Source organism: Trichosurus vulpecula, chromosome 5, assembly GCF_011100635.1.
Source record: "Trichosurus vulpecula isolate mTriVul1 chromosome 5, mTriVul1.pri, whole genome shotgun sequence".
NCBI classification, from domain to species: domain Eukaryota; kingdom Metazoa; phylum Chordata; class Mammalia; order Diprotodontia; family Phalangeridae; genus Trichosurus; species Trichosurus vulpecula.
In genome coordinates, this window is record NC_050577.1 from 291,276,181 (window position 1) to 291,300,662 (window position 24,482).

The 24,482-nt window shown below is 42.1% G+C and overlaps 1 protein-coding gene across 1 annotated transcript in view; it reads right to left on the reverse strand.

The window, feature by feature from the left end:
• Positions 1 to 3,901: 3,901 nt before the first annotated feature.
• The window catches only part of BPIFC (BPI fold containing family C), a 30,017-nt gene continuing 9,436 nt past the window's right edge, over positions 3,902 to 24,482 (reverse strand). Inside the window, exons 6-15 of the mRNA XM_036760806.1 lie at positions 23,977 to 24,037; positions 22,092 to 22,183; positions 20,111 to 20,287; positions 17,117 to 17,170; positions 15,270 to 15,440; positions 13,703 to 13,770; positions 11,000 to 11,042; positions 8,041 to 8,104; positions 6,683 to 6,759; positions 3,902 to 3,970 (exon numbers count right to left, since the gene is read on the reverse strand). Of these exons, the coding sequence (XP_036616701.1) occupies positions 3,902 to 3,970; positions 6,683 to 6,759; positions 8,041 to 8,104; positions 11,000 to 11,042; positions 13,703 to 13,770; positions 15,270 to 15,440; positions 17,117 to 17,170; positions 20,111 to 20,287; positions 22,092 to 22,183; positions 23,977 to 24,037 (876 nt within the window). The remainder of the gene's footprint in view (positions 3,971 to 6,682; positions 6,760 to 8,040; positions 8,105 to 10,999; positions 11,043 to 13,702; positions 13,771 to 15,269; positions 15,441 to 17,116; positions 17,171 to 20,110; positions 20,288 to 22,091; positions 22,184 to 23,976; positions 24,038 to 24,482) is intronic.

Below are 24,482 nucleotides of genomic sequence, written 5' to 3' on the forward strand. Positions count from 1 at the left end.
TTTGCAGAGAAAGCCCCAAATGGGATCACGAAGAGCTGGACATGACTGAACAGCAACAACATGACAATATTAATAATTACAGCAACAGTGATGTTTTATGTGCCCAAACTGATATCAATGATATCAGTAATAATAACAATGCAATGACATTAATAACAATGGAGCTAAAATATATAATCTCATTTGATGATCACAACCATCCTGGGAGGCAGGTGCTGCTATTATCATCCCTATTTACAGGTGAGGATACTGAGGCAAACAGGTTAAGTGGCTTGTCCAGAAAGTATATCTTAAATGCTGTCTCTCCTCTCTCTCTCTCTCTCTCTCTCTCTCTCTCTCTCTCTCTCTCTCTCTCTCTCTCTCTCTGTCTGTCTTTCCATCCATCTGTCTCTCTATCTATCTCTACCTCTGTCATCTGTCTATACCTCGATTTATCGATCTATCCGTTCATCTCATTTATCATCTATCTTTTTATAGTTTGGGGAAAGATTTTATTTTAAAATTTTATTCCATAAATAGTTTAATTTTTCATTCTTAAAAAAAGAAATAGAAAATTCTTTTTAGCACTTTAAAGTTTATTGATACATTTTTGACACAAAAGATATTCCCCCAACAAACCACTTTAGAAAACATATCCCCCGCAGATAGCTTACTTACATGACTCAGTCATGGAAAGCACAGCTTCCTTGCCTCTGAATCACTTCCTACTAGTCACATCTTCTTCCCCACAAAGATGCTCATGATCCCCCTTTCCTCTCTCTCCCTAAGTGCCTTGTAGCTACATTGTATTGATTTCTTTTTATTCTCTGCATATACATACATGTACATACAATACATATATGTACACATACGTATGCTTACATAAATATATACATACACTGTATAATTTTAAATTTGTACTTATCTTCTCCCATTTGCAAATAGTCGTTTCCTTCTTTGTATTTGCACCCCTAGCAACTAGCACAGGGTCTGGCCTATAATAGGCACTTAGTAAATAAATTGACTGAAAAGAGCAGTTCCATATTTTAGGGGAATAAAAAGAAACTAATTCCTTAAAGGGGAAGGAAATTGTCCAAGGTCACATAAGTAGTAAGTAACAGAATCAGAATCTGAGCTCAGGTTCGTTGATTCCAGAGGCAGATGGTCTTCCCTCTGTGTCATAGAACGAAACTGTATAGTAATGAACAGCGAGGGAGCTTGATTTCCACATCACTTACCAGACAAACAGGAAAAATTAATGTTTTTTAAAGTGAATTAATAGGCCTGGTCTAGTGGGGGGAAAAAGAACACCTAGATGAAGGAAAAGTGTCCTCTCTCCCAATCCCCTCCTGATTGTACATACTTAGGAAATATTTCTTCACTTGATTTGACTAAGTCCTTCCTGACCTCCTCCTTGGCCCTCAGACCCACCTCGGGACTCCTGGAACTTTCATTTGAGGATGAGGAGGAGGAGGATGATAAGGATTTATGTAGCATTTTCAGGGTGGCAAATTGACATTAGCTCATTTTGTTCCCACAATTACTCCGGGAGGGAGGGAGGTACTCTTATTATCTCATTTTATGGGTAAGGAAATGGAGACAAACAGGTTTGTGACAGTGTCCTTGAGCAAAGAAACAGGGTGTTCTGTCCGCTTCCCACACCAGGGCAGTTAAATGCTCTGCATAGTAGCGGCTCAGTGCTATCTTAGGCAGTTGGTTGATTTCAGCTATCTAGTAACAAAATGACAGAATCTGAGGGACAGCTGTCGTCAGTTACCCGAGCTACTTTGCCAGAAACTGCTAGAACATTTTTTTCCTCAAACCTTTGATAAGGAGACGAGGAGAGTTTCTTCTTCTAGTCTAGGGGAATGTAGCCCACAAAAGGTGAAGGGCTTCGAATACTAAACAGGCAGGGAGGTGGACTGTGCCCTGTTCTCGTTTTGCCCCTCGGTTTTTCTGCCCCTTCCCCCACTCAGGGGCTCATCCATCCCATACCGCTTGGCCCAGGTGTAAACATTGCTGGTTGAGGCTCTGCTTCCTCCGTGTGAGCCCTGACTTGTCTGCTTAAAATATTAAACCTCCTCTCCTCTGCCTCTTAGAACCCCTAACGCCCTTCAAGGCCCAGCTCAAGAGCTACCCCGTGCTAAACAGAGTCCCAATTGTCAATGTCTCCACCCACCCCCACCAAATTAATATATATTTATTTTTATATATATTATTTTTTACTCATTTGTGTACGAATTGTTCTTTTCTCTTTTCCTCTAGAAACTCCTTGAGGTCAGGGATTGTTTTGCTTTTCTCTTATATCATTAATTCCTGATAGAGTGTTTTAGGACTTGTAGATGCTTAATAAATGCTCACTGAATTGAATGGACAATGTCCAGTGCTTTCTGCACCCAGTTAGATGATTTTTTCATAAATAAATTTTTATTGCTATCTTTTGGTTTTTTTTAATTACGTACACTTACCAGTGCTTTCCCTTCCTTCACCCAGAGAGCTCTTATTTAAAAAAAAAAAGAAAAAAAAACCTTTAAGCAAAACTAACCAATATTGGGAAAAGTCGGACCTTATATACAGAGGTTTACACCCATAATCCCTTATGTCGGCAAAGAAGTAAGATGGAGGGGTTCTCAGAGGCATTTCTGCATATCTCTTCACAAGCTTGGGGCCAAGCTTGGTCATTATAATTTCCCAGCATTCAATGTTGTTCATAAATGATCATAGGACACTTGATCTAGACCTGGAAGATACCTGAGAGGCCATCTAGTCCAACGTTGTCACTTGACAGATGAGGACACTTTGAATGAGGGCGGGTAAGTCCTGGACCCCTAGATTTAGAGCTGGTTCAGACCTCACTTAGTCATCACCATATGTGATGTTATTTTCCTGGTTCTGTTTATTTCACTTTGCATCAGTTCATATCCAAGGCTTCTCTGTACTCATCGTATTCATTGCTCTTATAACACTGTAATATTCCATTGCAAGGTGGTCAAGGTGACTGATGGACTGATACATTTGTCAGCATAAATAGGAATCATCTTTAAGGTTTGCTCCTCAGGTCTGACCCAAGTCAGACTTAGGATCATTGCTTTAGTGTTGGAAGGGACCTCAGAGGCCATCTTATTTGACCTTCTCCTTTTATAGATTAAGAAGCCTGAGCACATAAGTTATGTGACTTGCTCAAGGTCACACAGCCAGTGTCCGAGGCAAGATTTGAACCCAGATCTTTCAGACTCCAAGCCCAGCACTCTTTCTACTATACCATGTGACTTGATAAAAGTCACCAGGGCCAAATCTTTTAGATGATCACAGGTTCTATGTTTGATTCTAAACCTGGCCTTTCTCACTTAAACATTTTAAAAAGCAAAGCCAGGCCAGCCTAGAAACTTGTTCAACTTCCAAAATCCTACACCATCTGAAACTGTGGATCCACCCTCATGCCCGATTGCCCCCCTTTCTCAAAGCAAGAGAGGTGGCACTGTATGAATGGGGAGGAGAGATTTTATTTAAATAAAGGGAGAATAAAATATGAAGTACAAAACATAAAACCCTAAATGCAGTGGGGACAAAGCAAAGGCAGCCTTGCAACTCCCAGGTGGATTCCCTAGATTTTCTTGTCCTCTGTACCCATCATACAAACCTGCCTCGTGGCCCCAGCAACTGACATCTACACGTACTCAGTACACACAGTCATACATATATACAAGTGCCATCGCAAGCCCCTCCCCCCTTTATCTTTAGTGCCCTTAAAGCGAGAAAGGAAACCATTTCAGTTCTCGTGTTTCCCTTGTCTTCTAGCCTTGGGGACGCAGTCATCTTGGTGGGGGTTAGAGATCATTTGTCTCCTGTTCCTACTAAGAACACTCGATCCAGGAGCCAGGCGGGGTGTGCTGTCAGTCTCCTCGGAGGTCTTCTGACCTTTCTAGTCTCCAAAATGCTGCTTCTTCCACAAAGGGTCATACCTGAGGTCAGTGGAAATCAGGAGGAATCCCTGAAGGGGAAAAGGCATTGGCAGATCACTCAATCAATCAATCAATCAAGGACTTAGTAAGTTCCTACTGTGAACTAAACACTATGTGCTGCCTGGAGTCAGGAAAATCCAAGTTCAAATCCAGCCTCGGATGCTAACTAGCGGTGTGACCCTGCGCAAGTCACTTAACCTCTGTCTGCCTCAGTTTCCTCATCTGTAAAATGGGGATAATAATGGCCTTTACCTCCTAGGGTTGTTGTGAGGATCAAACGAGATAAGATTTGTAAAGTGCTTTGTAAATCTTAAACATATATTAAACATATTAATATATTATATATAAAATGTACTATATAAATATATTATATTAAATATACATACTATATAAATGCTAGCTATCATTGTTAATATGAATCATTAATTCTTTTTATAATATACAATATTAGTATAATAATCTAATATAATACATTATAATATCATTATGCTAAGTGCTAGAGATTCAAGGACAAAAGAATAACAGGCCCTACCCTCAATGAGCTTGCATTCTATCAGAGAATATAATGTGCACACATCAAAATAGAAACAAAGTGGAATCTGATTGACAGAGGGAACTCTTATTGAGGAAAGTCTCACTACCTACACAAAGAACTTGGTCTGGGAGTTCCACCCTCAGCCAGGAGAGGTTAAGTGCTTTGCTCAGGGTCACACAACTAGTTAGTGTCTGAGGCAGGATTAGAACTCAGGTCTTTCTGGCTTCAGGTCTGGTGCTCTAACCACTGGCTGCCTCCTATTAAACTATAGAAAAGATTAGCCTTCTGTTGTTGGCTAGCAAATTACAGATCATTGGAAGTATTTCCACGTCCCCAGGCTTTGGAGAAGTAGTAGCATTAGTGGAAAATACAATGGATTTGAAGCCAATGGATCTTAGTTTAAGGCGTTTCGCTGCCCCTGCTACCACCTTGGACAAGTAACAGAACTCTGTGGACCTCAGATTCCTCATCTGTAAGATAGGAGGTTTAACTAGATGGCCTCTGACGCCCTTTCTAGATTTGGCATCTAATCGGGGGCTCTCAGCTGATGATTTGAATCTCGGAGATTTACATAGACAGTTCCCATCTTTGTTCTATGCAGTGAAGGGATTCAGCCACTAGGTGGCGTCAGATTCATTGCCTAGTCCCACCTCCACTCCAAATGCTCTTTATAGTACCCCTGCAAATTTCAAGGAACAAAATGGTAGCGGATACAAGTGCTGGGCTTGGAATTGGGAAGACCGAGGTTTGTATCCCACCTGAGATACTACTAGCTGTGTGTGCGACGCTGGGCGAATGGTTTAATGTTTTTCATGCTCAGTTTCCTTTCCTATAAAATGATGGGGGGTGCGGTTTGGCCTAGGGGGCATCTGAAGGCCTTTTTAGCTGGAAACATCTGATCCCATGAACCATAGAACGTCAGATCAAGCAGGGACCGTAGAGATGGTCCAGGGGTTCTTCATCATGGGTCTGTGAACTTAAGAAAATATATTTTGACAATGGTTTCAGTAGAATTGGTTTCCTTCGTAATCCTATGTATTTTATTTTATGAATTTAGAAACATTATTCCGAGGAGAGGTCCATAGGCTTCAATAGACTGGCCAAAGTGGGTCAGGATACACAGAAAAGGTAGGAATCCTGAGACTAGTCCAACAACTCCCTTTATAGAGGAGGAAGCTCCTCTTCAGAGAGGGCGAGTGAGCGGCCCAGGGCTGAACAGCTAGTATCAATTGTCTTGAAATATTTGAAAAGTTGTTATCTAGGACAGGGCGGTCTAAAATGCAGCCTGCATTTGCATGTGGCCCACACTGCAATTTATGTGGCCTGCCTACAAGCACAGAAAATTTACATAAATGCTTTAGTAAAGGAAGCTGAGCTCTCACTAAAATGGCAAATCAAAATATATTGGCTGTTGTTTCAATAAAAACCTAAGGTTGGACAGCCCTGATCTAGGACCTGGATCAGGCTTATATTTCTTCATTTGAACTAGGACAGACCAATGAGTTGAAGTTACAGAGGGACAGAGTTTGGTTCAATAGGAGGAAAAACTTCCTAAAAATTAGAGTTGTCCGAAAATGGAAGGAGGGAAGTAGTTCCTGTTAATGGAAGTCGTGTGGGCATAGATTTAGGGATGAGGGAGTTTAACCCACTAACAGTGGGTAGATAACAGATAACAGTGGTTTAGCCCACTAATTTTGCAGATGAGGAAACTGAGGCCCATGGAGATTAGGTGACTTATGCAGGTAGGATTGTAGACCTGGAGCTTGAATGGACCTTAGAGATCCTCCAGGCTAACTTCTTCATTTCACAGATGAGAAAACTGAGGACATAGCAGGTTAATTTGACCGAGGTTACAAAGGAAGAGCTGTGATTTGAACCCATTTCCTCTGATTTGAAATCAAGCCCTCTTTCCACTGTGTCATGATGTTGAAATGGAAATTGGAGGACCCATTGTCTGGGACCGTGGGATCAAAGATGGAGCTGTGGCAGGGACCTTGGAAGTCATCTAATCCATCTCACCTATTTTACACATGAGGAAACTGAGACCAAGAGAAGTCAAGATAGGAATTCCGATTGTTGAAAAAGGGCTTCAGCCTTCATGTATCACTTGGACAAGATGACCTCTGGGGCTCTGAACTTTGAGAGTTTAGTATAATTCTGTGATTCTACTGTAAGAGAAGGCATAACAGGAGAGTCATCTTCTCACCTTGTGAACTTCAATGTCAGGCTTGATAAGAGAGATCTGATGTGGGTTAGGCAGTGGGAAGCCTTGCTGTAACCTGGCTAAAAAAACAAAACAAAATATTAAAAAAAAAAACTTCAGAGATGCACAGGTATATAGTAGCTGCTTTGCCTACATCTGTCTTTTAATCTTGTCCCTTCTATTTTTCTCTTATTTTTAATTGAATTTTTAATTCAATATTATTTTCAGATCTGCCTTCTCTCCTTCCCATTTTCCCTTCAGCCCTCTTGAGAAAGCAAGGAAGATAAAATCCCAGTTACAAATATATATAGTCAAGCAAAACAGATTTTCACATTGGCTATGTCCAAAAAAAATGTGACTCAATCAGCATCCCAAGCTTGTTACCTCTCTGTCAGGAGGTGGGTTTTCTTAAAAGTTCTCTTGGATCAACACTTCCCCAGCTTTTCTAAACTGATCCACTATATACTTAACTGAAAACGTTTGCAATTTTGCACATCTGGGCAACAGGAAAGAAAATCTGACAGCTTGCTATTCTCACTTAAAAGCACAATTTACATTTTGCCGAGGCCCAGACTCATGAGCCCTGAGAACGTCTCATTCTTTGAAATGAAGAACAATTTGAATGAATGCTCCATAGTTGCAAATTGCCAAGCAATTGTGTGCCAGTTGAAGGCCCAAGATTGGCAATCACTGAAACTGAGTTTGTCAATCTAACCCGTGAATTCTGGCCCTTGCATGGGTGGCCACCGTGATTTCACCCTCTAAACAGAGCTTTCTAAGACTGGGAGGAGAATCTAGCTTCCTGTGGATCCAAATTAGAATTTCTTCTCAAAAGATTATAAGAATTTTTTTAAGTCCCTACCCTAGCTTTCTTGTCGAGAGAACCAATAAGGTAGCAGTGAGGACTGTACTAATCCATAATTCATTTCATAATCAAATTGTGAACATTAACCCTTAATCCCAGGGTTTATAACCTTGGGTCTGTAAACCTTTGATTTCAAGGGGGTCTGTGGATAGACTTCGGGGGGTCTGTAGGTTTTGGTGCGAAAAAAATCCTGATTTTCACTAACTTCTAACTGAAATTTAACATTTCCTTCAATTGTGAATTTTTAAAAAATTATTCTGAGAAGGAGTGTATAGATTTCACCAGACTGCCAAAGGGGATCATGACACAGAGAAGGTCAAGAATCCCTTTGGTAATTGCTACTCTCCTGGGCTGGACTAATACCAGTGCCTCAGCAAGCAGTGGACTTGGGGTGGAAGGTAGAAAATATTCCCAAATGCTTTAGTGATCCCCAGGAATCACAGAGTTCCTTAAGATGCCCTAAACATTAAAGAATCTTGTGGCATCCTTAACTTACCATTGGCTAGTGGGAAGACTCCAAAGTGAAGGATTGAGGAGAGAATGTTCTCAAATCTCAGGACCTGAAACAAAGGACCGAGTCAAATGAACACACAGCTCTTGGACCATGAAATTCTTATGTAGCACAAACAAGTCTTCATCCTTGTTCAGTTCTGATCTGGGTGAAGATTAGTTAGTCACAGTAGACAAGAGTACTGGACTGGGAGTGTGAAAGACCTGGGTTCAAATACTGGCCCAGACGCTAACAAGCTGTGTGACCCTAGAGCCAAATCATTCTCTCTCTCTATGCCTCGGTATCCTTATCTTTAAAATGGGGAGGGGGCAGTGGTTAGCCTTGAAGTAGTCTAAGGTTTCTTTCAGCCCTAAATCTATAACACTATGATAAGAATGTGGGGCAGCTAGGGGGTGCAGTGCTGGGCCTGGTGTCAGGAAGACTCATCTTCATGAGTTCAAATCTGGTCTCAGACACTCACTAACTATGTGACCCTGGGCAAGTCACTTAATCCTGTTTGCCTCAGTTTCCTCATCTGGAAAATGAGTTGGAGAAGAAGGCAAACCATGGTAGTGTCTTTGCCAAGAAAACCCCAAATGGGGTCAGGAAGAGTCTGGAAACTGAACCACAACAAAATAAGTATATGAACAATAGTATATAGGGCCATTTCAACAATCTGTCCATTCCCAGTATCTGTTAGATGCATGAAGAAGGCATGGTTTGTGATAGAATGTAGTTGAAGCAATTAGAAAGTGGGTCTTTAGAGACTGGAGGGCCTGGGTTCAAGCCCCCCGCTCTGGCTGTGTTACACTGGGCAAGTTACTTGAGCACTATGAGAAAGGAGTTTGGCTAGAGCCTCCTTTAATGCCTTGATGTGTTTTAATTGCCTTGTATCAGGAATTTAATCAGGAATGACCTGTCTCTGTAGGAGAGAAATCCATCTGTGTGCCTCAGGCTTGTCCTTCCTGCTGCGTGGCCATACCTGGAGTTCTGATCAGGCATCCATCTACCCTAACTGGTATTACCAGCTTCTGAGACTGAGAATGGCACTAGGTACTGCCTCCTACCTGGAGGACTCCAGCTACTCCCCAGTTAGTCCTTCCACCTGTAACTCAGGCTCTTCCTCCCTCTGTCTTAAAGCAAATAAAAAAAAGTCATCGCCCGATATCCTGGCACCTGTTACCCAGCGTTGTGGCTGCCACATCCTGTCCTGTTCCCATTCCACTGGGATGCTTGAAGTGGCTGCTTCTATGTTATGTGGGACTGATGCAGGAAAGAGTAAGAAAGAAGTGTGAGAACCCCTGGTCCTAGAGTAATTGCCAGGTGGGCTTGACTGGGCACAGGGTTCTAGACCTTCTCTAGTTTATAACTTCTGCTTTCAGCTAGAGTTCTTAGCTGGGCTGCTGTCTCTTCGTTTGGCTCTGTGAGGGTCCCACTGTTACCTGGTGATACTGGCACTATAAAGTAGCCCCTGTGACTTGGGCTGGGCAAGTGAAGAGGCAGATGGCCTAGTAGATAGGGAGTTGGCTTTGTAGTCAGGAAGACCTGGGTTCGAGTCCTATTTCTGACATAATGGATTGTGTGACCCCAGGTAAGTCACTCTACTTCTCAGTGCCCTGGGCAACTCTTTAAGGCTCTAATTTGAAGAGAAAAGGCTAACCTGCATTGATAGTTGAAGTTCCTCATTGAAGTATGTTTTATTATGTTTTAAAATTTTCTTATGGGGGCAGTTAGGTGGTGCAGTGGATAGAGCACCAGCCCTAGAGTCAGGAGGACCTGAGTTCAAATCTGCCTTCAGACACTTACTAGCTGTGTGACCCAGGGCAAGTCACTTAACCTTGGCTGCCCACCCCCCTCCCCAGTTTTTTTTCCCTTGCATTATGAATTTTGGAAAACATTGTATAAGAAACACTATTGAGGATGACCCAATTTTATCATTGGAAAATTTAACTCTTTTGATCTGGATGCTGTGAAATTATTAATTGAGTTATTAAAAGGCTATTGTCATAATTTTAAAACCTTTGTTATTCAGTTGTGTCTGATTCACTGTGACCCAGTTGGGATTTTCTTGGCAAAGACACTGGAGTAGTTTGCCATTTCCTTCTCTAGCTGTATCAGCAAGGCTCCTAAATTGCTATTACACCAGCTCATTTGACATGAGGAAACTGAGGAAAACAGGGTTCTGTGACTTGCCCGGGGTCACACAACTAATAAGTGTCTGAGACTAGATTTAAACTCAGAAAGATGAATCATCTGGCTGTGCATACTATGTATTTAATTGGGTATATTTTAACAGCTGGACTTGTAGCTGTCCAAGATAATGAATCTACCGTCCAATCAAAGACCAAACAAAATCAAACCCAAGATTTTGCCTTTCTAGCTGGTGCCACTGAGCTCTAGGGTGGCTTCTGGATTGTTACTCTGATCACTGGATCATCTAGTTACAGTGATAAGAGATACGTCAAGCAGTGAGACTGGTGGGGAGAGGAGGATACCTGGCCTCAAGGGCACCCAGAGCCATGTTCCAGGTAACTCCCGGAAACTGGCTCAAAAGCCTCTAAGGGCAAATATAATAAATATTGACCTACAATGCCCATCTACCCCCTTCCTTTGGGATTCTGGGGCATACATTTAACTCTAGAAGCTTAGCTTAAAACTTTTTTTTAATGGGCTTTGAAATCCCTGAGAACAACTGCTTCTCCTACATCCTGTTGTGCTTTAAAAACCTTGATGTTCTGTTTCAAAAGTCCTTGCATAGATTTCACTGAATGACAGTGCAAGTCTCTTTTGTAAAGAGCAATTTAGCCTGGTGGGTGGAGGAACCATCGAGAGAGACAGAGAGAAAGATTTTGGAGCAGAAGAGAAAAAGGGCCATTTGGAAGCAGAAAACATAATCATTCAGGCAAAAAGGTAGCAAGCCAGCAGGTGGGGAGGCGGCACAGGCACCTTCTCACTTAAATCTTACCTCAATGGAGCTGCGATTAGACTCTGGCCCGGAGAGACGGAACCTGAGGAGAAAGAAATTCGGAAAGTAGTTTTAAAAGACACAAGAAGAACTGTTTAAATTTCAAAATGCAAAAAAAGAAAACCCAGCAAAAACCTAGCAATAACAGAGAGGTAGAAACATCTTCTACCATTAAATTTGCCCTTTTGGGAAATGCTGGGGGAAGCCCTCAGCTTACCCAGGTTGGTTCAGAAAGTTCTTTTGTAAGTTCATTCAACATTCACTCATTCATTCACTCATTCATTCATTCACTCATTCATTCATTCACTCATTCATTCATTCACTCACTCATTCATTCATTCAATAAACATTCATTTAGTAGACAACAAAAGGTATTTGGAAAAAAATGATGTATTTGAAGTTGTGAGACCTGGCTTCAAATCCCGACTCTATCTGTGTGACCTTGGGCAAGTCTTCACGTTAATGAGCTTCTCTTTCCTCATTTATAAAATGAAGGGTGTGTATTGGTTGGCCCCCAACATCTCTTCCAGCTATGAATCTATGATCTTGCGATCTTGTGACCTTAGTCAAGTCGCTTAACTTCTTCAATCCATTGTCTCCTCCTCTGTAAAGGTCACTTGCAGTTCTCAATCACTGATTCTACAACATTCGTGAAGCACCTGCTGTGTGCTCAGTGCTGGGATGGGTGGCAAGCCACAATGGATTTTCCGTAGGAAGGATGTGATGATTGGCCCTCAGGTTTCCTGGGCTAGTCCCCCATTTACTCCTTCATGTAGCTGTATTATGGCACCACCCGTCACACACAGCCTGTAACCATGACGGCGTGCCTCCTCGTCATGAGAGCCAAGGTTGGCAGTGGCTCTTGGTCCTCTGTCGTCTGCCTTCTGCGGCTCAGCTGGTCCACGGAGCCTCTCTGATTCTAGCTCCTGGATCCGGCTGGAGTCCTTAGCTGAGCTGCTGTGTCTTGGAGACTTTTTTTCCTGGAAACTCCTGGTATGGAAACTCTCTTCACCAACAAAGACTGGTGACTTCTGGATCCCCAACATGAGTACACACATACACAGCACACACACACACACACACACACACACACACAGTAGTACAGAAGACAGAACCGTGGGCCCTTACGAAGTTTATGTGTACGTGTTGCCTCTTCTTATAGAATGTAAGACCCTTGAGGACAAGCGCTATTTCATCTTTGACCTCTTATGTCCAGCACCTAACAGTTCTTGACATATAATACACACTTGATGGTTGGTTGAATGGAAGACTGCGATCACCCCCTTCCCCATCAAATAGCCCTGGTTATTAGAGAGATTCTTGCAAATCTAAGAGAAACCAAGTAGAGCACCAGAGCAACAACCTCCCCACGTACTTAATGCTCCAAGCGACCCCAAACAACCCGCTGGGGAAAATGCTGAAAATGTTATGATCCCGTTCCATAGATGAGGCAACCAAAGTGTAAAGTGACCTCTCCAAAGGCTCGCAGCTTGTCAGTGCTGTTTTCATTGTCGTGATCCGAAACTTTGTCACTTTGGTGAAACTTTGAAACTTTGGTGTCCATGATCCTTACTGAGATTGTAGCCTGGGATTTCCCTGAGTGGTCTTGGGGAAGGCACTTATCCACGGGTGTGCTGAAATGTGTTTAACAACTGACTCCCTTCGGGGAGAGGTGGGGATGTACCCTAGACACAGTTATAAGTTTAATGTGCATCATTAACATTTTCTCCATCACTTTCTTAAAGTATAAACAATAAACCCTAAACCGAGCCCTGACTTGTAGTGTTACTTATTTCTCAGGTGAAAATGCTTACAGTGAAAATTTAACAAGTGGCTCTCCAGAAGGCATTTGAGCTGACTCTAGGCCCTCCCTCCCCTTTCCTATCCCATCGACCCCTTGGCCTAATGCTTGTGAAGCAGAGACGGACACAGGCGGCTTGGCTCAGCAGGTTGCTTAGTACAGCAAAGATAGGGCACTCCATCCGTCCCACCTTTGCAGAAGCTCCCGCTCCAACGAGACGCTGTGCCAGCCACTTTCTGACCTCACAGGCTTGCCCTCTCCTATTTGTCCCATAGAATGCTTCTGTTGATAGATGTTTATCTGTATATACTTGTATGGTGTGAAGGAAGGGGGTAGTTTTGCTACAGCGACCAAGAGCAGCATTGTAGACGTGGAGCTGGAAAGAAACTTGGTGCCCATTCACCTCGTTTTACAGAGAAGGAAACTGAGGCAGACAGGGTGAAGTGACTTGCCCAGGGTCACATAGCTAGTAAATGTCTGAGGCCGTATTTGAACTCAGGAAGATGAGTCTTCCTGACTCCAGCCCAGCTCTCTATGCACTATGGCGCCACCTAGCTGCCCGGTCACACATCTAGTAAAGTATCTAAAGCAGGATTCTAGCTTGGCTCTTGTTGATTTCAAACCTAGCCCTTTATTCTAAACGCAGCCTCTTATAAAGTTGCAGGCTTAAGAGTCATAAGAAAACCAAGAAACCATCTAGTATGAGCCGCTCCCTGGAGAGACGAGTACAGAGAGACATCAGAACAAAACCCAGCCTCCCAGCCTGCCTTTGCCTGTCTGCTGAGTTTCCCTTCTTCATTAAGAAAAAAGAAGCTCACTTCCAACAGGAAAAATGATTTTTCACCTGCTGTCCTAAGGTTGATTTTGCCTAAAAGTAGTCAATTAAACCCAATTTATCTTACCTGTTCAGAGATAAGGAGCAGACCAACTTTTGTCCCAAAATAGCCAAGCCAACACCGGTATTGGCCACCTATGACAGAACAAATGCTCTGGTTACTGGGCTGAGTGAACGTCATTTCAGATTTGAACACGGTCATCTTCTGTAACTGAAAATGCAGAAACTCCATTGTCTTGAAAATAATGTAGCTCAAGAAATCCTCTAAGGAGCAGATTTGAAAAGATACTAACTTTTATGGAGGGAGCGGGGAAGGAAGACAGTTCTTACTTGTTTTCATCACACTTCCTCTTAATTATCTTTTAAACATGGTTAACTGTTTGGTTAAAAAATTAATGGTGACAATACTTGGTGATCATCATGATCGAGCTTGCCCTGAGGAAGAGAGAAACAAATTCTCCTTTCTCCCTGCTTGGGAGAAGGGGACTCTGAGGATAAAATCCAATATAGTGCAAGACTGAAATGATACACTGGCTAGTTGTGAGTTATTTTTCCACACCCCGTCCTCTTCTCCATCTTTTTTATTCATTATTAAATGGGATGACCCTTTGGGGAGGGAAACATAGAGTTAGGCTTTAAGGTGATGCAAAAGGAAAAGATAGATTTTTTAAAAAGGTTGAACATCAAAAACAGCTGACCACACTTCTGTAATAACTATTAGAATTATTCCAAGCAATACAATGATCCAAGACAATTCCAAAGGACTCATGATGCAGCATGTTATCCGCCTCCAGAGGAAGAGCAGATACTGTTTGAATGCACTGATGCGTGCTGTTTACACTTTCTCTCATTCTTTTTTTTTTATTCGAGTCTTGTAAAAAATGACTAAGATGGAAATGTTTTATATGATCGTACATGTATAACCTATATCAGATACTGTCTCAGGAAGGGAGGAGGGGAAGGAGGGAGGGAGGGAAAGAATTTGGAACTCAAAACTTGAAAAAAAGTTTTAAAAATTGTTTTAACATGTAATTGGGAAAAAAATAAAATACTATATAAAATAACTAATTAGCATTTAATTTTTTGTTATTTCATGTCCCATTTGTTAAGTAATGTCCAGTTTTTCATGACTCCATTCTTGGTAAAGATACTGGAGTGGTTTGCCATTTCCTTCTTCAGCTCATTTAACAGATGAGGAAACTGAGGCAAATGGCATTAAGCAATACGGTCATACAGCTAGTAAGTGTCTGAGGCTAAATTTGAACTCAGGTCTTCCTGACTCTAGCCCCTCACGCTCCACTGTGCCACCTAGCTGCTGCAGTGTGATGCCATATTGTTCTCCAAAAAATCCCATAGGTTTGCAATTCCACTGGCAATCAATGAGTGCACTTATTTCTCCATATCCTTGTTAGCATTGAGTTTCTTGGCATTTTCACATTATCGTCTGCCAATTTGATGGGTATTTATCTTTTTGTTGTCTTTCCAGCCCAAGAAGAAGGAAGACCTCAGCAGGTCCCAGGCACAAACCACAAATATTTCCAGGCACTTGGGAAGTATGTGGCCAGTGCCCCATTGAGTGAAAGAGATTTGGGGGCCTTTGGGTTGAATTCACCTCCCTTGCTCTGGTTACTTACAAAATCCATGGAGACTATAGCTTCCTCGGTGGCGTTTTTAGGTTTGGTCAGCATCACGACAGAACCAGGAATGTTGAGGGTAAAATTGTTTGGTTCTAGATTGACCACTGGGGGTTCAGTGGTCAGAATCCGCATCATTAGGGGCTGGGCCATTATATATAGTTCTGCAATCTGTCCAAATTTGAGAAGAGATAGGCGGAGTTAAGTAACAAGAAAATAACTGAGAATCAAAACCAAACCAGCAAGACTTGCTTAGTAACTATGAACATTGAAATTAGTCATTCAGCACTTCAGTATCATTAAAACAACTTTTTCAGTTCTTTGCTCGAGTTTCTGAGCTTTCTCTGTACAAGCTTAGATTTGAGGTGGTTTTTGACAATCATCAAATTTAAGCAATAAGCATAATGATAGCTAATATCCAAAGTTTACACAATTCTTTACATACATCATCTCATTTGATTCTGGCAACAATCCTGTAAGGTAGGAGCTGTTATTATCCCCATTTTAGAGATGAAGAAACTGAGGATGAGAAAGTTTGAATCACTTGCTTAGGGTCATATAACTAGTTAAGTGCCTGAGGAAGGATTTGAACTGAGGTCTTCTTGGTGTCAAATCCAGTATTCTATCCACTATACTTGTCTCGACTAGTTTATAAGAAATAAAGAGAATTCTTAGGTGCCAGAAATGAAAAGAGCTTTGCTAAAATTAAAATGCCTTTTGTCATATGCACATCCGTTTTGTCTATGCTAGACTATAAGCTCCATGAAGGCACACGTTCTCGCCACATAATTTTCAGCTGAATATCAGCTTCAAAAAATTCACAAATACAGACAAAATTCTATCTCCAGTCATTAGTTTGAATGGTTTAGAACCAAACTGAGCCCTGAAGGGAAGAACAAATATTTTATTTGGGGACCTTACAGAGGAATAGTCAAACACCCTGAACATATTTATACTGTCACCTTAAATTTGTCTCAAAGGGAATTCATTATCTTCCCCCCTCAACCTGCTCCTCCCTTTGAATTTATTATTTGTCTGCATTTCCACCCTTCACCCAGTATCCCAATTTCAAAGCGTTAGGACAAAGTCAGATACCTTCTTTTTCTTCACCTCTCACAGTAAAGCCGTCACCAAGCCTTATTGATACCATTCCTCTCTGGTTTTCTCATGACCACATCCTTTTCTCAGTTCCTTCTTCTATCACACCAGTCCGGGTCCTCATTACCTCTCACTTAGCAAGAATTTTGTTATAGGACCTCCCATCCCCACTATGTCGCCACTCAGATCCATTCTTTGTAAGACCATCAGAATCTTTGTTTTTATGCATTTGGTCTACTTCTCTGCTCAGAAATCTTCATTGGCTCACTAGAGTCCACCCAATAATGGTCAATTTCCTCTGAATGACATTCCATGATTCCATGGGACTCTTAAGATTGTCATCATAAAATTAGACCTCCTGAAAGTCTGCAGAGCAAAAAAATTCTTGAGAAGTGACTAAAATGAGACTAAGGAAGGGAGTATACTGGAGGGAATGATGTATTGGAAGTCAGAAGCTATGGGCTTAAGTCTGGTGTCTTTGACTTATTGACATTAACTTGGAGGCAGATTGATTCTGAACTTCTCTGGACCTCAGCTATCTTCCCTGTAAAATGGGTTTGGACTCACTGGCCTCTAAGATTCTGTTCACCTCTAAATCTGTGATTCCATGATCCTAGGACTTCTGAAGTCCCTTTTAGCTAGACGTCACCCCATGATGTCATTTGTTCTCTTCAAAAATGAAGGATGAAAAACAGCAACAACTGTCTATCTGAAATCTGTGATCAAGAAATGAAACTTGGATTACTCACCTGAGAAAACAAACTGCCAATGCTCTGGGGGTTTTGAATTAGATGCTTGGATAACTGGAAAATAAATGGAGGAATCAAGTCAAGCTTGTGTTAATTTCTCATCTCCTTTTCCTTCAAAAGGAAAATGCTGCGTTTACTACCATTTTTATGATGCTAAAGCATCTCCCTGAAGGAAGTTGTAGCATATACAGCTTAGAGGCAGCTGGATGGTGCAGCGATCAAGAGCGCTGGATTTGGGGAGTCAGAAAGACCCGAGTTCAAATCTTGCCTCTGACACTTCCTAGTTGTATGCATCATGGCAAATCACTGTTTGCCTCAGTTTCCTCATCTGTCAAACGAGCTGGAGAAGGAAATGGCAAAGTACTCCACTGTCTTTGCCAAGAAAATCCCAAAAGGAGTCACAAAGAGTTGGAAACGACTGAAAAAAATGACTCGACAACAACAATACAGATCTATGCAAATGTATGGATATACATCTGTATAGTGCTTTAAACTTCTCAGAGAATTCTCAGAGAATTTTCAGGTGAACTTTAGCAGCCTCAACGTCCTCATCTGTAGTGCCTGCCTTAGAGGGTGGTAACGAGGATCGAGTGAGGTAATATGTTTACAATACCATACAAACCTTAAAGCGTTAGGTAAATGCTGGTTATTATTTTGCTTGCAAAAAACATCACACAGGAATATTTTAAAAGGATGAGCATTTTATTATTGCCACTGATTTTTAAAAAGTGTATGGCAGTGTTGGGGCCGGTGGGAGCGGGAGGGGATGGACTGTATCATAGGATTCATAGTCACACATGAGTTTTAAACTAACATGGTCCTAAACCAAGATGGTGAAACTCAAGAGGATGCCATATGTCATTTAAAGAAACTAGGGATATTTAGCCTGGAGTAAAAAAGTCTCAGGGAAGACATGAAAGTTGACTCCAAGTACATGATGAGCTGACCTGTGGAAGATGGTTGGATTTGTTCTGTTTGGTCCCAGGGGGCAGAACATGAGTCATGGATGGAAATTGCAAAAAGGGAAATTGATGGGTTTGATGTTAGGACAAATCTCCTAACAATTGGAGCTGCCCTGAAGTGGGCTTTCTGGGGAAGTGATAGCTTCTTGTCCCTGGAGGTCTTCAAGCAAAAGCTGAATGACTTTTACAGGGCATGTGATCTAGGGAATTCTTGGCGAGAGATGGGTTGGATTATTGGCTTCCAAGGTTCTTTCCAACCCTGTGGTTCAGAGCTTGGAAATTTCTGGCTCTCAGTATAGTCATCTGCCTTTAAATCATTAAATGACAGGCTCTCAGAAGTAGAAGGTACCCCAGATGTAGTCCAATCTGCCCCCTGATTTGCACAAGAATCCCCTCCTGACAAATAATAATGGTAATAATACAGCATTTCTACAGCACTTTAAGGTTGGCAAAGGGCTTTACAAATATAGGGTCCTCACAACAGCTCTGGGAGAAAGGTGCTATTATTTTCCCCATTTTACAATGGAAGAAACTGAGGTAGACAGAGGTAGAATGACTTTGCCCAAAGTCACCCTGTTAGTAAGTGTCTGAGGCAGAATTTGAACTCAGGTCTTCCTGACTCCAGATGATTAGCCAACCTCTGCTTGAAGGTTTCTTAGTGTAGAAGAATCTAGTACCTCACAAGCTAGCCCCATTCTATGTCTGGACAGCTTGAATTGTTAGGAGGATTTTCCTTAATTGGACCTAGAACTGACCTCTCTTCCACTTCAGTTCATTGCTCCTACTTGTGCTATTGGGGGACAAGCAGACTTTCTCCCAAATATAAAATAAAGACTTTCTATCCAGCTAGCTCTCATGATCACTCAATGGTGCAGTTAAGATCCATGGCATGAAAGTATGCAGGGCTCCGTCCACGGAAGGTATTCAATTCATGCTGATGGTTGGCCGATAGTAGAATTTGCTTTCATTGTAGGCAGGAAGTTCATGACATAAAGATCACTGAATTTGTCTGCTCTCCTATGAATTACTATAGGTTAAGGAATTTCAGTTGATAGCAGGTGGAAATGTCTGGGGACACAAGAGGTTGGTCACATAGTGAGATCCATTCCATTCTTAAGAGCCAATCCAGAATAACACCCAAGAAACTCCAGGTAACGTAAAGGCTAAATATAGTAACAAAGACCAGGCTTTTCATTGTTGTCATTGGTGTCGTTCTGTCTTGATTGATTAGATGGCATTTATTAATCAACCAATCAGCTAGTATTTATTAAGTGCTTAATGTGTGCTGGGCACTGTGCTAAGTGTTGGGGATACAGAGAAAGGGGAAGAAATCCCTTTCTTCAGAGTAACTACATTCTAATGGTGGAGTCACGAAATATGTCTATATCTATATATAATACATACACCACCACCAACAATAAAATATATACAATAACATGTATGTATAGTTACATATGCATACACATGTACGTGTGTACACATACATATACATATACATACGTGTGTGTGTATATATATATATTTATACTGAATAACAACAAAAAAACCAAAATATATTGTGTTTTTTTGTTGTTGTTCAGTCACTTCAGTCGTGTCAGACTCTTCATGACTCCAGCTGGGATTTTCTTGGCAGAGACACCGGAGTGGTTTGCCATTACCTTCTCCAGCTCATCTTACCGATAAGGAGACTGAGGCAAACAGGGTGAAGTGACTCCCCCAGGGTCACTCAGCTAGTAAGTGTCTGAGGCTAGATCTGAACTCAGGGAGAAGAGTCTTCCTGAGTTCAGATCTAGCCCTCTTTATACGCATATACAAACACCAACATTTACACATATGTACACACACAAACACAAATATACACAGAATATGATATATACAGAGCAGATGGAGAGTAACATTGGATGGGAGGGCGCTAGCAGCAGGGGAGAGCGCTTGATGGAGATGGGATCGCAGCTTCTCCAGGTTAGTAAAGAATAGAAGGTCCCAGGATATGACTTAAGCAGTGCATTAAGCCCAAGGTAAGCATTCTCACCTCTTTCGTAGACAGGGTGATATTGAAAGCCCCAGTTATGAAATAAGTGAATGAGGCTGACTTAAGGAAATACTCCGAGATTCCAATGTAAAGCATCGAATCGCTGCGGTCTGGGAGTGTGAATGGAACAGGTTGGAAGGGAGGGTCAGTAAGATTTCCCACTTGGTAGAATGTGCCCTATAGAGAAAAAAAAAGAAAGAACAATCAATATACTTTGTGGAAAACCCAAGTCATCATAGCAATAACTGAGGTATATTCATGCATATAGTGCTTTAAAATCGGCAAAGCACTTTGCGTACATTATGTCATTTGATCCTGGAGGCAGGGTGGCTTAGAGGCAAGGAGACCTGGGTTTAAGTCCCATGTAGTCTGTATGACCTTGGGTGAGTCACTTAACTTTCCAGTGCTCTGAGCAACTCAAGACTGGAAGGTGCAAATTCATTTTTTAAAGGACAGAGAAAGTCCTCCCTCCACACGGGTGAAATCATGGGTTTAGTACGATCGACAACAAAAGCCACGAGAGCTGGCATTGACGTTGAACTTGAAGGTTTACAGAGCACCTCACCTGTGTCATCTTGATTGATTCTCACAGCAGCCCCAAGAGGCAGGTGCTATTATTATTAGTTCCGTTTTACAGATAAGAAAACTGAGGCTGAGGGACTTGTCTGGGGTCACACATCTAGTGAGTGCCCGAGCCAACCAAAAGCTTCTAAAGCAGGTACTCATATCCCCACTTTATACGTGAACAAACCGAGTCTCAGGGAGGTTGTACGACTCGTCCAAACCTGCACAGTTAAGTATCAGAGGCCGTATTTGAACCCCAGGTCAGGCGCTCTATTATGATGCCACGTCCCTCCTCCCTTAGAGTGTGGCACCCAGGAGTCGGGAGTGCTAAAAATCAGGGCAAGAAAAACTCTGGAAGTTTGGTAAAATTGAGGGTGAGGGGCCGAGGGGGGGGGGCGGAAACAACACAAACGATGACTCTTTGGTCAGGAATGATCTCTTTAAAACAACGAACGAGAATGAATTACCCCGCCGTAGTTAATGAAAGCCGCTTCTTGTGTGCTGTTCCTTCTTTGTTTTCAAAGAGGACCAGTGACCTCACGGGGCGATGACTTACCCATGAACTGGACAAAAGTCAAGATGGCTGACCTTCGCCCAGGACGCTATTACGATTTCTGACCAGACTCCATGGGGGATAGCAGACGTCAGTTAAATCATTAAATCAGCAAATTGCGAATGGAAGTGTCAACACCGGAATAATGCTATCATTAATTAGTCTTCTAAGCACCGATAAGTACAGCCAATTCTATCGTCTCCTAGCCCAGAACAGATGGACTCTCATGCCCATCTCAGTAAACTGCGGCTGATTCCTGATGATACTGGTTTGTTTGGAATTCTGAAGCAATTACTAATCAACAGAGAGTCTTTAAGGGACAGAATCACGAAGGGGTTGTGGGAAAGGAAATTAAGCCGCCCTGCTCCAAAGTCTTCCTCTGAAACTTCTTGGAGGGGTAAAGGTGACCCTGGGTTCATTTCTTTGCTTAAATATTTCCCAATTACATTTTAATCTGGTTTGGGCTACAACGTGGCCATTGGTGTTGGACACCTCTGGCTTAGACAAGTCACTTAATATCCCTAGGATCTCAATTTCCTCTTCTGGGTCTCCCACGTAGTAGTCGTTGGGTGCTTGATCTGTAAACGGAAAAGGTTGGACCGGTTGGCTCTGAAGTTCCTTAAGACTCTTGGTTAAGGGAAAAAGGATCCCTTTCCCCTTTCATGCTCCGCTTAAGTGCCATGTCCTACACGAGGGTTTTTCTGACCCTCCCAGTTGCTGAGAGGTATCAGTAAAAAAACCCTCTATTAACAATATCCCATTCTGCTGAAAGTCAATGCCACCTTCCATGAATAAATTCACTTTTCAAAGTACTCTTGTTGATGACCAAGACGATAATAGTCACCTTGACAATGACCAAATTACCTTCAAATTCAGGTCAATGGCTGACTGGGTAACTTCTGGAGCCTCCAAAAGGGAATAATCTAACAGGATATCCTCACCAAACTTGGTTACAACTAAATGGGAGGAAAAGAAAAGACCCATATTACAAAAGGCGCAGTAGAGTATAAAAGTTGTACCTATCCAGAAAAAAAGGATGGGATTTTGCATAGCCAGGAAGGCAAACAAAGCACCACAAAAAACCAGAGTCAGACAGAGACAGAGATTTAGAGGGGGAATATTGAGAAGGGGGGTGGGGAAGAGAGACAGAGATAGAGGGAGACAGACAAAGATAGAGCCAGGGGATAGAGACAGAAGGGAGAAGAGAGAGACAGGGACAGACAGAGAGAGACAGCAACACAAAGAGACAGATTGAGAAGCGGGGGAGAGAGAAATAAAGACAGAGAGACAGAGAAGAGAGAGACAGAGAGAAATATGGTCAGAGAGTCAGAGGGGGGAGAGACACACAGACAGAAACAGACAGAGATGGAGAGACAGAGAGAGACTGAGTGGGGAGACTGAGACGGGTAGGGGAGAGAGACAGAGAGAGACAGAGACAGAGAGAACATAATATGATAGAACCAAGAAGCTGAAGGAGTTCTCTGTGACCAGTGACTTGCTTCTAAGTCACATCTGTTCTCTCCACTGCCATTTTCAGAGAGATAAGGGAACATTCTTTGGAAACTCTGGGCCAGCTCTGTTCTACCTTTTGACACAAGGCAACCATATCACGGTCTAATTCTACATGCTTCCTTTTGGGCTTGGAAGAGAAATCTGTCTCCAATCTATGGCATTTTCTCTGTGATGGGTACACTTCTTCCCTACTTGGTTGCTATCGATATCATTGTTAATCAGGGCAGCACAAAGCTACAGCATTTTCTTTTCTTTGATTTTATGTTTCACTTGAGCCAGGACTAGAGGCAGGCAGGTAGGCAGCCATTGCTTGGTGCAATGAGAGATGCTTTCTATCATTATTGTTTTAATAAATACGCACATTTTCATGCCAGGGATCTCCATTCTCCCTGGGATGTAGATATGTACTGGGTGATCAGTCAAGTGGCATGTGAAGTCCCAGAGACCCCAAAGGATAGTTATACATAAGCAGTGTATTTTCCAAAAGCAGGGATTTTCAAACCATATTTCAGCTCCATTACAGATTCCATTTACAGATGAAAGGGGGCGGGGCATTAAGAGATGACAGAACTTCCTCGATAGTTACAAATAATTAATAGTGGCTAACATGGAACTAGGACTCAGAAGATTTTAACTTTCATGTCTGCCCTTAGTCTACTTAATCCCAACCTTGATTACTACAGCAATGTGCAGATGAACTCATTTGGGAAAGGACTGAAGGAAGAGAGAATGCCCTGTGTCTATGCTGGGTCTTAAGAAGACACCTATTTGTTGTAGCAATGTGGGGCTGGATCACAGGATCACAAAATTTAAGAGTTCGAAGAGATTGCATTAGTACAACTCATACCTGAAAGAATAAAGACAATGACTTTGGTAAAATGTACCCCAATCACCACATATTAAAAATTGAGACTGGAAAATATAGAGGAGGAGGAAGAAGGGAGGAGGACAAGAAGGAATTAGAGAGCTTGGATTGAGAAGATCTGTCACTGACATATACTGGCTATATGACCATGGACAAGTCACCTAACCACCCAATGGGTACCCCAGGAAATTTTTAAGTACGTAAGTCATAGATGAGTTGCCAATCTGCATCAGTAAAGAGAGTTTCCATTTTCAGAATTTCCTCTACAGTTGAATTCCACCTGCTCACAGCATGGGTCACATTTATTTAGTTTTTTAAAGTTTAAGATTTTAAAATGGAAATATTCAAGAAGAGATAGCTAAAAAGACTCACCTTCCAGAGAGCTTATATTGGCATTTATATGTTCAAACTGATCCATGATAATAGGACAAAGCTAGATAAAAAAACAAAGAATAAAAACATCATTATGTCATTGTAACATGTGGGTCACAGCCATGTTAAGCTGTACCTTTGTTCCCTCAGGGGTGAAAAAAAGTACCCATTGTGGTATAAGTTACAGGCCATGAACCACTGATGATTCTCTAGGCCTGAATGTATCATTGCAGCCCCGGGAATTTGCCTGGTACTTGATCCCAGGGCGGAGAAAACCCTCTGCTGGGTAAACACCACCTAGGCTGGTTTGATCTTGAGCCACATCCCTTTCCCATTTGATCTTTGGCAGAGAGAATCTATTACCCCAATAAATCAATTGTAACAGCAGCCCTGAGTTGTAAAGAGTAAATATATGACACAGATTGTTTGATGCATCTCCAAGTTTGGGGACTAACTGGGGCAGGAGGAACTATGGAAAAAACAGCTAAGGCTACTTAGGGCCATCT